General features: G+C 44.8%; 1 protein-coding gene across 1 annotated transcript; it reads left to right on the top strand.

Moving 5' to 3' along the window:
- The first annotated feature begins 7,755 nt into the window (after positions 1 to 7,755).
- LOC147736623 (uncharacterized) lies at positions 7,756 to 12,511 on the top strand. Its single transcript, XM_086953789.1, has 2 exons — positions 7,756 to 9,079; positions 12,297 to 12,511. The coding sequence occupies exons 1-2, from the start codon at positions 7,756 to 7,758 to the stop codon at positions 12,314 to 12,316; spliced, it is 1,344 nt and encodes a 447-aa protein (XP_086809915.1). The 3' UTR covers positions 12,317 to 12,511.
- The last annotated feature ends 870 nt before the right edge of the window (positions 12,512 to 13,381 follow it).

Below are 13,381 nucleotides of genomic sequence, written 5' to 3'. Positions count from 1 at the left end.
GATATAAATCATTGTTTTGGCAGTTTTATTTATTGTTTGTTATTTTATTCATATGTGCACGTTTTATATACGCAATGATTTCACCTTGTCTATCATCTTAGGCGTGGTTGATTAAAAGTGGTCGGTGGGCCCTTTAACAGATGGGGCCTCGCCGAAGTCACGTGGTACACGTTATAAGGCTTGACGTAACCTGACGTCACTCCGCCCCGTGTCATTCGGGCGGCGGAAGTGAACGTTTGGGTTCTACGCGGGGAGCCGCTTCGGCGGAAGTGAGTTGAAGGCTGTAAAGTTGAAATAACGAAGAAAATGAAGGTTGTAAACTATTAAATAGTTTATTTAAAGTTTAGGCAGCATAACACAGGAGCACATCCGAGCATGAAGGGATCCAACAGCTGAATGGCAGGTTAGCAGTTTAACAACATGAAAGAGGTTGTTTCACGAGCGATGCACTTTTGAAGAGAAACATTCTCTTCAAATGTGCGCGCCATGGAACAGCAGAACGTGGTCAGAGTAAAACATAGAGCGCGCCTGAACGCACCATGAACATATTATTATAAACACACTTACATGTACATTACATCTTTTCCCTTTTTACAAAGATTAAAATGAAAAATAAAAATAAAAATAAAAGATTAAATTAAGAGAGAAAATAGTCTTTAAAACGAGTTGGAAGGGAGCAATTCCTGTGACCCCTATCAGAGGAGACATTAGTAGTACTAGAACCAACATGAGAATCAACAATAGCATCACAGTGAGGAACAACAACATTTGACTCTTCAGCAAAATTGGAATTTTGATCTACAAAGGGGTTACAGGGAGTATTAACAATAGAGTGTTCATCTGAAGCTGCACCTAAAGGGAAAAAAGAGCAAGAAGAAGAATCGTTGACATATTTAGCAGTGGAAATCTTTTTCGCCTGTTCTGGAGTAAGTTTTACAATGACACGCTTACTCCACCATCCTTTTTGGTCAAGAAACAAAGCACCCCTGGAAACCTTTAAAACTTGAGTAGGCAAGGAAAAGGATGATAAACCTTTTTTAACTTTACTATTAAACTTTACCATAACCCAGTCTCCAATGTTGAAAAGTTGATCTGAAGAAGATACTTTAGAATTGAAATTCCTCTCTTGAGCTAATTGTTTGGAGACAACATTTTCTTTAACAATTTCCTTGTCACGACAAGCCAAACAAGTTTTGTCTTTAGACTGCAAGTCTTTTATCCAAGATGGGCAAATATTGCCATTTGGATTCCTTTTCCTCAGAAGCCTGAAAGGGGAAATACCAGTGGTACTATGAGGGGTAACCAAATAAGACCACAATTTGCCCCTTAACATTTTTTCCACATCCAAATTAGAGGAAACGGCAGTTGGGATACCTTCCTTAAAAAACTTATTCATCCTCTCTATCAGACCATTCGAAGAAGGTGAGTATAGAGCTACTCTAAGGTGTTTAATGTCATATGACTTTAAAAATGATTCAACAGCAGAGGAACAGAAATGAGAGCCGTTATCGCTAACTAATTCCCTAGGAGGACCCTCAGAAAGAAAAATCTTACTCAAAAATTTAATTACAACTGCAGAAGTGGGATTCTCAGAAAATTCAAAAACACACCACTTTGAATGGTAATCAATCAAAGAAATTATGTAGCGTTTATCAGTTGGCAAAATTTCCCACGGACCAGAAAAGTCAATGGCCAACTTTTGCCAAGCCTCCTCAGGGAATGGAACCGTATGTAAAGGTAACAGGGGTGTCTTCCAATGCTTGTCCGAAATCAAGCATGTGGAACAAGAATCTATCCAATTGGAGACATCCCTACCTAAACCCGGCCACCAAAAATGCTCCTTCAACTTTCTGGAGGTACCACCAATACCTAGGTGTCCTTGATGAGCAGAATCAAAAAGTCCTTTACGAATGCTCTCAGGTGGAACACATAAATCACCCCTAAAAATCACTTCATTCACAATTGTGAGTTCTTCAGAAACTTGTGCGAAGACCTTCAATGAAGCAGGGAGTGAACGAATTCTTGGCCACCCAGAAACAATTAAGTTTTTGACACTAACCAGCACTGAATCCTCAGAGCAACTCTTTAACCAATCAGCCTCTGAAATGCAAAAAGGTGAAAGAACTAATTCCTCAATGGATGCTACAACACATTCAACATCATCAATAGCATCATTCTCCTCATCATCTTTCTCAAAACTCAATCTTGAAAGAGCATCAGCCCTTAAATTACTTCCACCAGATATATGTTTGATGGTGAAATTGTATCCATATAATTTTGATAATATACGAACAAGTCTGGAAGAAGCCTTGCCTGTTCCATTACCATTGAGAAGATGAAGTAAAGGTTTATGATCACTGAGAAGCGTAAAATGTGATCCCCAAATAAATGTTTTAAACTTCTCAACAGCCCAGTAACAGGCAAGGGCCTCTCTTTCGATGGTACTATAATGTGACTCAGCTAAATTCAGAGCCCTCGAGGCAAAACCCACAGTGTTCTCTTTGTAGGTGCTTCTTTGAGTAAGTACAGCAACTAAACCTTTTTGACTAGTCAACTGCTATGGTGCACTGTAAACTAGGATTAAAAGATGATAAAGCAGGTGCCTCTACAATAACCTTTTTTATCATGTCAAAAGCGTTGTTAGCCTCCTCAGACCAAGTAAATTTCACATCTTTTGTGAGCAAGGTGCGAAGAGGCTGAACAAACTGAGAATAATTCTGAATAAAACATGAATAGTACTCAGCAAGACCAAGGAATGACCTAAGGGCGTCTTTGTCTTTTGGAATGACAACATTAGAAATAGCCCTAGTCAAACAAACTTTTGGTTTGATACCATGAGCAGAAATACTGTGGCCAAGATAGTCTAACTCTTTGACCATAAAGATACATTTTTTAAAACCTAAAGTTATCCCAACTTCCTCAAAGCGAGATAATACTTTTCTTAAAACTTTGAGATGTTCTGATTTGTCTTTCGAATGTATAAGAACATCACCCTATATGCTTGTACATTGGGAATATCATGTAAAATCGTGTCCATAAACGGAGTTATAAACGTGGTTAATTCAGAGGAGGACCTCGAGAGAGGGATCTGATGATACGCACTCTTGAGGTCCAAAAGTGTAAAAATTTTAGATTCTGAAATACCCGCTAGCAATTCCTGAATTTTGGGCAATGGATGGCAATCCACAATGATGTTCTGATTAAGGGAACGCAGGTCTGCACATAAACGAATAGATGAATCTTTTTTCTTAACGACGACGATAGGACTAACCCATAAAGAAGAGTTAGTCGGGACAATGATGCCTTCTGAAACCAATTTGTCCAAAACTTTTTTGAGTTCATCCCTCACATTCAAAGGAATATTCCTTAGTTTATGACAAACAGGAATAGCATTGGGTTTAAGTCTGATTAAATGCTCAAAATCTTTAATGTAGCCAACAGAATCTTTGAATACCTGTGGAAATTCAGATATTAAATTATGAACCTCCAGGTTTTCCTCATTAGCTACATTAAAAATCGATGTCTCGTTGAGCTGAACAGGTGACTCAGAACCAGGAACTAATTTCAATCCCATTTTAGCTAGGTCCTGCCACCCAACAATAAGTTTGCCATTAATAGCAACATAAACTTTTGTTGTAGTGGACCTACCCAAACATTCAATCCTGGTTACAAAATACCCCAACATATCAATATTATTTCCATTGTAAGCTTTCGGAATGATATCTAGAGGCAACAAAGTTATATTTTTACTCCAACGTTCATTAAATAAAATATCAGAAATGATGGTGACTGGTGCACCAGAATCTGCCATCATGTCCAATTTCACATTGTCAACAATCACTATGCAAGTAGGGTCTTGAACACGTTCAGAGTGATGAGCCACTTCAACTAAATCAATAGATAACATTTTCCTTTCAGAAGGATGTTGACAACAACCCAAATCTTCAACAGAATTAATATGAACATCATCAAAGGAAGATTGTAAAGAAGACATATCAACATTTGAAACATTTGAATGAGGATTTTCAAAGGAGGAAAAAGAAGAAAGATTATTAATTCTAACTGTTTTCCTGTTCCTACAAACTATATTGAAGTGACCAGTCTTACTACAAAAAGTACACTTTTTTCCTAATGCAGGACAGGTAGGGCTGTTACTAAGATGATTCTTAGAACCACACCTAAAACAGTAGGAGTTAACCTTCCTTTGAAAAGGTTTAAATGAAGAATTCTTTTGAAGAACGGCATTAATTTGAACATCTTTTTCAGGTTGAAGTATATTCCCATCAGTGATGCATCTTGATGAGACAATTGACCTTTCAACACTCTTAGCCATTTCCAAAACTTCATTTAAAGTTGGATCACGACAACTCAGAATTCTTTCCTGTATTTCTTTGTGATAGCAATTGTACACAAATTGATCTCTAAGGACTGTATCCAGATATGCCCCAAAATTACACTCTGCAGCCAAATTTCTCAAAACAGAAATGAAGTCCTCAACAGACTCATCTTGTTGTTGTTTCCTCCTCATAAAGTTAAAACGTTCCATCATCACGCTGGGCTGCTCCAAATTTTTTTTATTAAGTCTTAAAATGGCATCTGTAAAAACGTTCCATCCATCACCATTACCAGGAGGTGGTTCAGAAACAGGAAGATTATTAAAAATTTCTTTTTCCAGCAGTCCCCAAATGACTGTATAAGATGGCCAACTTTCTTTTTGCAGAATACTCATCTGCTCCAATTGCCACTAAATAATTCTCAAAACTTATATACCATAGTTTCCATGCCTCTCTTGGTTTACCTCGAGTAGGTAGGACATGATTTAAATAAACAATCTGTTGATTAGTGGCCATTATAAAAGGTTAGTTCCAATCCTTTGTTAAAAGTCTTTCTTTCTTTTTTTTTTAAATAAATGTCATAAGGTTTTGTAAAATAGTACTTGTTTGTATAAAATAACAATAGAAATGTGATGAATACCTTTCAAAATGAGAAAACGCTGATCGTAGGAAGTGAAGAAATCGATGAAAAGCACTCGTGGTGAAGCATCACCATGGAAACAGCTCCTCAAGTAAATTAAAGATGGCTGGCGGAGCGTGAATCGACGTGGTGATGTCAGTATGAGTCATGAAGCTGACGATGCAACACACGTCATCACAGACTCAACGAATCACAAGCTCCATACCAGGGAAAACCAACAAAAAGATTTTCAGGAATGAGCAGCTGAAATGAGGAGATCGGGTGACAGAGGTTCCGATGAGAGCGTTTCTCAAAAAGGTAGTTTTTCAAAGATTTGTGCAAAAATGGTGAAATGCCGCCGAAGAATCCTAGTCGCCAAATGTAAAGTTGAAATAACGAAGAAAATGAAGGTTGTAAACTATTAAATAGTTTATTTAAAGTTTAGGCAGCATAACACAGGAGCACATCCGAGCATGAAGGGATCCAACAGCTGAATGGCAGGTTAGCAGTTTAACAACATGAAAGAGGTTGTTTCACGAGCGATGCACTTTTGAAGAGAAACATTCTCTTCAAAAGTGCGCGCCATGGAACAGCAGAACGTGGTCAGAGTAAAACATAGAGCGCGCCTGAACGCGCCATGAACATATTATTATAAACACACTTACATGTACATTACAAAGGCTCAGCTTCTTCTTCTTCTTTTATAACGTTTCCCGGTGTGTTCGGTCTCTTCCGTGTCCCACTGCTTTAGTTACTGATTAATCGTGTTTGCGCACACTTATTCACTTGTTACCACATGAGTTAAATTGGCAAATCGCTCCGTTTTTTCCAGTAACGCTGGGCGTGAAGAGGACCCCTGCCACCGGCCCATGTTGTTTGTTACATCCTTGAATGAACGTGAGTGTCTATTTACACTTTCTGGGGCAATTGAATGGCTTTTTAACGTGTTCTGCTCTTCCTGGGAACAGGGATTTGGGGTGACTCTTTACTGTTGGACACTCCCTTGTTTTTGCCACCATTCATGCAATCGAAGGCTGGGTGTACAATTAAGATAACAAATGTTATCATTTTGATCTCCCCTGATTTTAGGACGGGTTGAGGTTTGAAATGCCTGCATCTTTTGGTCATTTCTCTAGGTTAATGTATCCTAACAGTTTATATCTCAACCACGTGGGATATGCAGGCTGAGCTGTTCGTACTTGAACAACCCGATAATGCAGGGTTTTTTAGCAACTCTCTTAAAGGGTGGTTTGAAGTTGTATAATTTTTTTAGTGGGAAATACAGTGTGGAGAACTTGAGTTTAATTGCACAATGGTATGATACACTTATTTTAACCTTATTTAGGTGTTCACTATCGATGATAATATTTCAATAAGTATGTGCATTTAATGTATAAATGGTTTGTACATATGGTGTCTGTACTTTAATAACATTTTGTGTTGCAGATACAAGATCCTTAGCTGATCTAAGGAGAGTCTACACGGGAGATCCGTGAGTTTAAGAGAGAGAGAATATCTCTCCTAGTTTTGTCCACCACCCCCGTATGGGAATGCCTTAGGGTGCATTCTCTGGTGTGGGGTGAGGTTAGGTCCTGATGAATGCTGAGTGAATAGTACTCATGATAGCTGAAACATGTTGACCATTTTTTGAATGTTTAAGGACACTTTGGTTCAAATTGACTTATCCAGAAGGTGTCCGCCTTTTTTCATAAAAAAGAAAAATAATTTTTAATGAAGGATGGCTATCCCTCTATTAAAATGTGTGTAGGGAACTGCTGTGTCATCTTTTAATCACTTCACTATTATTGGGCACTACACTTTAGGCCTTTTAGGAAAAGGAACCCAATGATGATATTAAACACCTACTTTTCAGGTGTATGAGGGTTCATTTTCCAACCCACAGTTCCTCACACTGCTGTTTTATTCTTTCCCCTCCTATTCCTTGTTTTCCCAACCTTGGTTGTGGGTTATAAGGTTTTTTTTGGGGGGGGATTTTTTGTCGCTCTTTTGTTGTTTAATACAGTTTATATTGGGGGTTCTAGAGCGTCTTTCCTTGCCCTTTCTCTCTTATTGGTTTGAATATTATTCTATGTCAGGACAGAGGCGAGGATTATGCAGTCCTTTCTTCTCTTTATTAAAATAGCAAATTTAAAGTGGACCAATAAGAAAACTTTATAGAAACTTCAACTCCCATGAGCACATGGGCCACAGTGTCCATAACAACTGCCATCCAATCACGGGGCTGTCCACTGTATAATCGGTCCTGACGTCCCTTCCTCTTCCTCTTTCTTCTCTGCTCGTCAGATAAGTCATTTCACATTTTTCTTCTGACGTTTTGTGCTGTGTTATAATCAAGTTTATCCTGTGCAGTATTCTGCTTCTGTGGTTTTGCCATTTTGTGCTACTTGTGTATCGCTGCGTGTCAGCGCTTTAGCGGCAGCGTGACGAGCGACAGGCGCTGCTTGCGCCGTCTCTGCCGCTGAATCGCGGAGCGTGTGGAGCGCGCTTCAGCGCTTCCCTGTCTCTGTGGGGCGCCCGCCTCTGGTGAACGGCTGCGCTCACGGTCTTTCGCTTGATAACAGGCGCGCTGAGGCTAGAGTGCGCTCCGCCTCACCAACCCTCGCCAGACACCGGCTTCGGCTTCGGTGATTTTGACGCGCGCTTCGGCGCAACGCCACCTAGTGGCCATTCAGTGGTACCGCACCTGCTTTGACAGGTTTTCCAAGCACACCACATCCTGAGCACCGGCGAGGGGGCTACCTCACTAAAATTAAGAGGTGTTAAGTGCTCACACCCTCCAATATGCAATCTAGTGACCAGCTAAATACCTCAACTCTGGAGGCGGAGGAGCTTTGTGTCTCCCAGCCCTTACCACCTGCGGTTGGTCGCGCGCTTTCACAGGCGCTGGACTCTGTCTTGGCGCCGCTGAGGGAAAGAGTGGACGCACTCGCCCAGAGCATCCCTGGGGTGTTTGGGGGCTCAGCGCCTGTCGACCGTGGCCCTAAAGGAGGGCAGGGTGGGGGCAAAGTCTCGAGTAAACGTCACGCGGGGCACCTGGAAGAGTTTGATCGTCTCAGAGACTCTTTCCGTAAGAGTGCGCGGACGTTAAAGAATATACCCTGCCGGGAGGGATTTTACCCCGGAGAGGATGGCGAGGAGGTCGCCCCAGACACAGACCAGGAGGATGGTTTCCCCGTGGAGGGAGAGGGTGTTTCTGACGACGACGCTTCCTCGGGGGATGAGGATGATTACTCGGGTCGACCCTGGCGCCCGGCGTCTCATTCCTCAGAATCCCAGGAGGGTGACGATAAATACTCGGACATGTTTGATCCAACCAGAATTTACCATCCTAGATCATTGGAGTGGATCCCTGATTCTAAGGTGGCGAAATATGTTGTGAGCAAAGTTCGCCAACCCCTTGAGAGGGAAGTTAGAACCCGCATGCGGGGCGAGTGCCCTCGGCCGAAATTAGAAGGCAGGGTGGCGGTCACCCCGGATATTGACGAAAAGCTCTGCGCGTTTTTTGCCAAATTCATGCGAGACCCCAAGAAGGGTATAGACCGCTCCTGGCGCAACTGCCAGGATAAGCTACTGGACGCAGTGAGACCTGTAACTCAAATTATCCAGCTAGCCGAGAGGGCCAAGGAGTCGGGGACTGCGATGTCCACGGAGATCGTGGCAGGTTGGGCCCAGCGAGCCCTATGCTTTTTGGGCAACGCGAATTGTGCACTGGCGGCGGAGCGGAGGAGGTCTCTCCTCATTAAAATTGACCCTAAGCTAGGTGACCTGGCCACCTCAGAAGCGGGACCCATTGCACAGGGCAAACTATTTGGCGAACCATTTATCAAAGAATTGAACAAGTTCGTCACTACTTTTTCTGCCTTAGATAGGGCACAAACGTCAATTAAAAAGATTTTTCCCGGACGGGTTTTTGGAGGGGCCGGAAGAGGTAGAGGGCGCTCCTCCGGCCGCCAATCTCAACAAGGCCCCAACAATAAAAACCAGCAGCGTCGTAACAATGGATGGAACGACGGCCGACAGGGAAATTTCTACCCCAGTAGAGGCGCCGGCAGAGGGCGCGGCAAAGGCTACCGTGGCGGAGCCAATGCACCTGGAGGTCCATCCGGTGAGTGTTACCCTTTTTTCCCCGTCCGTTTTGGGGGGGAGGTTACAGGAGCACTTTCACAACTGGTGCAAGATCACTTCGGACCCTTGGGTTCTCCAAACGGTGCGAGGTTTCCAGATAGAATTCTACGGAACTCCCCGTCAGAGGGTTCACCCTCGCCCCCTCGTCTTCTCTTCGGAAGACAGGGTCCTGATCGACAACGAAGTAGCAGATCTCCTCAGGAAAGGGGCGATCCGCATGTCACAGTTACACCCTGCGGGCTTCCTAAGCAACATCTTCCTAGTCCAAAAGAGGGACTTAGGTTTTCGCCCGGTAATAAACCTACGGGAATTCAACGAGTGGCTAGTGTACCGCCACTTCAAGATGGAGGGGATTCACCTGCTTCGCGACCTTGTCCTCCAAGGGGACTGGATGGTGCGTCTGGACTTGAAGGACGCCTACCTGACGGTCCCGATTTTCCCACCACACAGGAGATTCCTCCAGTTTCTTTGGAACGACACGATCTTCGAGTTTCAGGCTCTGCCCTTCGGCCTATCGTCGGCCCCATGGTGCTTTACGAAACTCCTTCGACCGGTGGTGGAGACCCTTCGCGAGAGGGGCGTTCGATTGATCATTTATCACGACGATATATTGATTTTGAATCAATCGCCAGAGCGTCTCCAGCTAGACTTGAGCATGACTATTGCATTACTCCAGGACTTGGGCTTTGTGATAAACGTCCAGAAGTCCGAACTCCGACCGTTGACTCAGATTACGTTTCTGGGATTCCAGATAGACTCGGTATCGGCCTCCCTCAGCCTTCCCTCTCAGAAGGTAACGAAAATACGCAAAGAGCTCTCCCACGTCCTCCGGAGGGACAGAATTTCTCTACGCCAGTTGGCTCGAATCGTGGGTCTCCTCTCCTCCTCGATCCAAGCGATCTTCCCGTGCCCTCTTCACTACAGGGCCCTGCAGCGATTGAAGGCGCTGCACCTCAGGAAGGGGCTCACATACTCCGAACTCATCTCCCTCACGGAGGAAACGAGAACGGAATTGCGGTGGTGGATAGAGCACATGAGTGCGTGGAACAGGAGAGCGATTTTCGGTTCCAGCCCGGATCTAGTCATCGAGTCGGATGCCAGCAGATCGGGCTGGGGTGCTCGCTGTGGCGACATCACGATGGGAGGTCAGTGGTTGGAGGAGGAACTTCACCTCCACATCAATTGTCTGGAACTCCTGGCGGGTTCCTTCGCAGTGAAATCCCTTACACGGAACCAGGTATCGTGCTGCATTCTGCTACGCATGGACAATGTGTCAGCAGTACAGTATATCAATCGCCTGGGCGGCCCACGATCTCGAGCCTTGGCGAACCTGGCGAAAGATTTTTGGCATTATTGTCTGGAGAAACAAATCTCTGTGACGGCGGAGTATTTGCCGGGCAGGCAGAACTCCATTGCGGACTGGCAATCCAGGTACTTCCAGGATTTCAGCGACTGGCGCCTGGAGCGATCGGTCTTCCTGGCTTTGATGGTCAGGTGGGGTCCATGTTCGATGGACCTGTTTGCATCCCGGCTTAATCGACAACTCCCGAGATTCGTGAGTTGGAGACCGGATCCGGAAGCGTCGGCAGTCGACGCGTTCTTGCAGGATTGGGCTCAGGAACAAACGTATGCGTTTCCCCCCTTTCTCATGATCCCACGAGTGGCAGCTCAGGTTCGCCGTCAACAAGCTTCCATGATCCTGGTGACGCCCTTTTGGAGGGCTCAGGCATGGTTCCCCTCTCTGTTGGAACTGTCATGGGATTGTCCCATTCTACTGCCCTTGTTCCCTTCGTTGCTCTCGGGCCCTCAAGGGGAGCCTCATCCTCTGGTGACCCAGGGGGCCTTGCGCCTCATGGCATGGAGGATTTCAGGGGACACTGGCAGGACGGACGCCTTTCGGCAGACGCTGAGGACCTCATCCGTAGAGCCTGGGCTCCTGGGACGGTCAAGAGGTACCGCTCGGCTTGGCAGCGGTGGCGTCGTTGGTGTTTGGGAAGACATACCGATCCCGTGGGGGCGGATGTTAGCCACATCTTGAATTTTCTAGCTGAATTAGCCCAATCGGGACTGGCCCATCGGTCTATCAATTCTTTCAGATCAGCCATTTCGGCTGGGCATGCCCATATCGATGGGAGACCGGCAGGAGAGCACCCTTGGGTTTGTAAGTTGATGAAGGGTGCTAGACTGTCTAAACCCCCGGAGCCCAGACATGACTCCCTCTGGGACGTCAATATCGTTCTCCGTTTCCTCTGTTCTTGGAGGGACAATCAATATCTCTTCAGAAAGGAGTTATCTGCCAAGTTGGCAATCTTGCTCTGTTTGGTCTCGTGCAAGCGTGTCTCTGATGTCAGAGCCTTGGACATTACTGCACGGGCGTTCACCCCGGAAGGAGTCACCTTTACGGTGGCTAGAAGAACCAAGACTAATATCAGGTCGGTATCTTACCCTATTTTTCCAGATCAACCCAAACTCTGTGTGGTACGGTGCCTCAAGGCGTATGAGGACTTGACGTCAGAATACCGCCTCCCGGGAGAGCGTCAACTCCTCATTGCTTTGCAAAAGCCGTTCAAGGCGGTTTCCTCTCCAACCATCGCCAGGTGGGTCTGTTGGATCATGACCGAGGCAGGGGTGGACGTGACCAGATTCGGAGCTCACTCCACGAGAGGAGCAATGGCTTCTAAAGCTATTCAGGTGGGCGGCCGCTTAGAGGATATTATGGCCGCAGCGGACTGGTCTTCCGAATCCATATTCAAGAAATTTTACTTCAAACCCATCTATGGTGCAGCAGAATTGGTGGTGGACAGGCTTTAAACCTGCATAATCCTCGCCTCCGTCCTGACATAGAATGAAAAATTTCCTAGCTATCGTAACGGAAAGTTTCAATTCTATTAAGGACAAGGAGGCAAGGATTATCCCTCCCGAGACTTGATGGTCTCACCCCACCCGGAGTCTCCGTAATCTCAGTAAGTAGCCTTTCGAATGTGTTTGACGCGGTTAATGCAACTGTATTTGTTTTCAAGTTGATTGTGAGACTATTAGAGTTTTTCATTATCAAGATTGTTGGCATGTGTGACTTTTCTAAGCTGGTTTATTACACATTTTCAAATGTTACCTGGTTATGTAGCTCTGCATATCGTAGTCTCTGCTTCCGTATACGGAAAGGAATCAAGATAACGGTTTGTCATATATTGGTTTAGGACAAGACCAGAAGGAATGATGTACGCCCTGGAAATCTTTCCTCGCAGAGAAGAAGAGGAAGAGGAAGGGACGTCAGGACCGATTATACAGTGGACAGCCCCGTGATTGGATGGCAGTTGTTATGGACACTGTGGCCCATGTGCTCATGGGAGTTGAAGTTTCTATAAAGTTTTCTTATTGGTCCACTTTAAATTTGCTATTTTAATAAAGAGAAGAAAGGACTGCATAATCCTCGCCTCCTTGTCCTTAACAGAATTGAAACTTTCCGTTACGATAGCTAGGACATTTTTCATTACTTGACACATTAGGCAGATGCACCACAACACAGGTATATTACCACATGGAACACATTTCCTTTTGTGAGATTTTTAGAATAGCACACTAGATACTCAGATAGATCCTGCGAACGTAGACAGTCTTCTACTATAGATACTTTCATTACTAAGGTCCTGAAGAATCGCGTGTCATTGTACACACACACACGCGAGAAACATGTTGACCGTTTAGATCACACACTAACCGAGACTCCTACAGGAAACATTGAATTCCAACGAGTACCGGCTAGTCTTTCATTTTAATTAAAGCAGGGGACCCCCAGAATAAACTTGATACTGGTACTCCTAGCTTTATTTTAACTCACATATACGTCTACGCTGTTCTGGCCCCACACCCTCACTTCCCCTGACGGCAGTTGGATAAAAGATCTCCGCTAAAGTGCCACTCTTTAAGGTGTCGCCCGTTGGGTATTGCACCGCCGACCCAACGAGGAGCATCTCAAATGATGAAGCATGACACCTGAAAGGGTGTGTGAGGGCATTACATCCAAAAAAATGGATGCCCAACTGTAGAACTCATTGAGACCAACAGTATCCAAACACTAGCGTGACACGTACATTCACCCATTTGAGGAACAGCCAGCCTTTTTTGTAAAACGTACGACTTTAGGGCACACGCTGAGGTTGGACCTACCACTCTTAACGAGTGGAAATTGCCCATCGAAACCCCCTCCCCCTTGTCGTAAACAGAGGCACAAAGGTCACGAGAAAGGGCAGAAAAAGGTCACAAAAAACGGGGGAAACAGGGG

Source organism: Lissotriton vulgaris, chromosome 1_2, assembly GCF_964263255.1.
Source record: "Lissotriton vulgaris chromosome 1_2, aLisVul1.2, whole genome shotgun sequence".
Lineage (NCBI taxonomy): Eukaryota > Metazoa > Chordata > Amphibia > Caudata > Salamandridae > Lissotriton > Lissotriton vulgaris.
Note: the sequence above shows the minus strand (reverse complement) of the source record. Positions and strands in the feature narration are given on the sequence as shown.

Excerpts from the sequence above, each read along its gene's own strand:
- LOC147736623 (XM_086953789.1), top strand. The coding sequence starts at position 7,756 with ATGCAATCTAGTGACCAGCTAAATACCTCAACTCTGGAGGCGGAGGAG. Across the intron at positions 9,080-12,296 it reads TGCACCTGGAGGTCCATCCG|GACAAGACCAGAAGGAATGA; the intron begins GTGAGTGTTACC and ends ATATTGGTTTAG.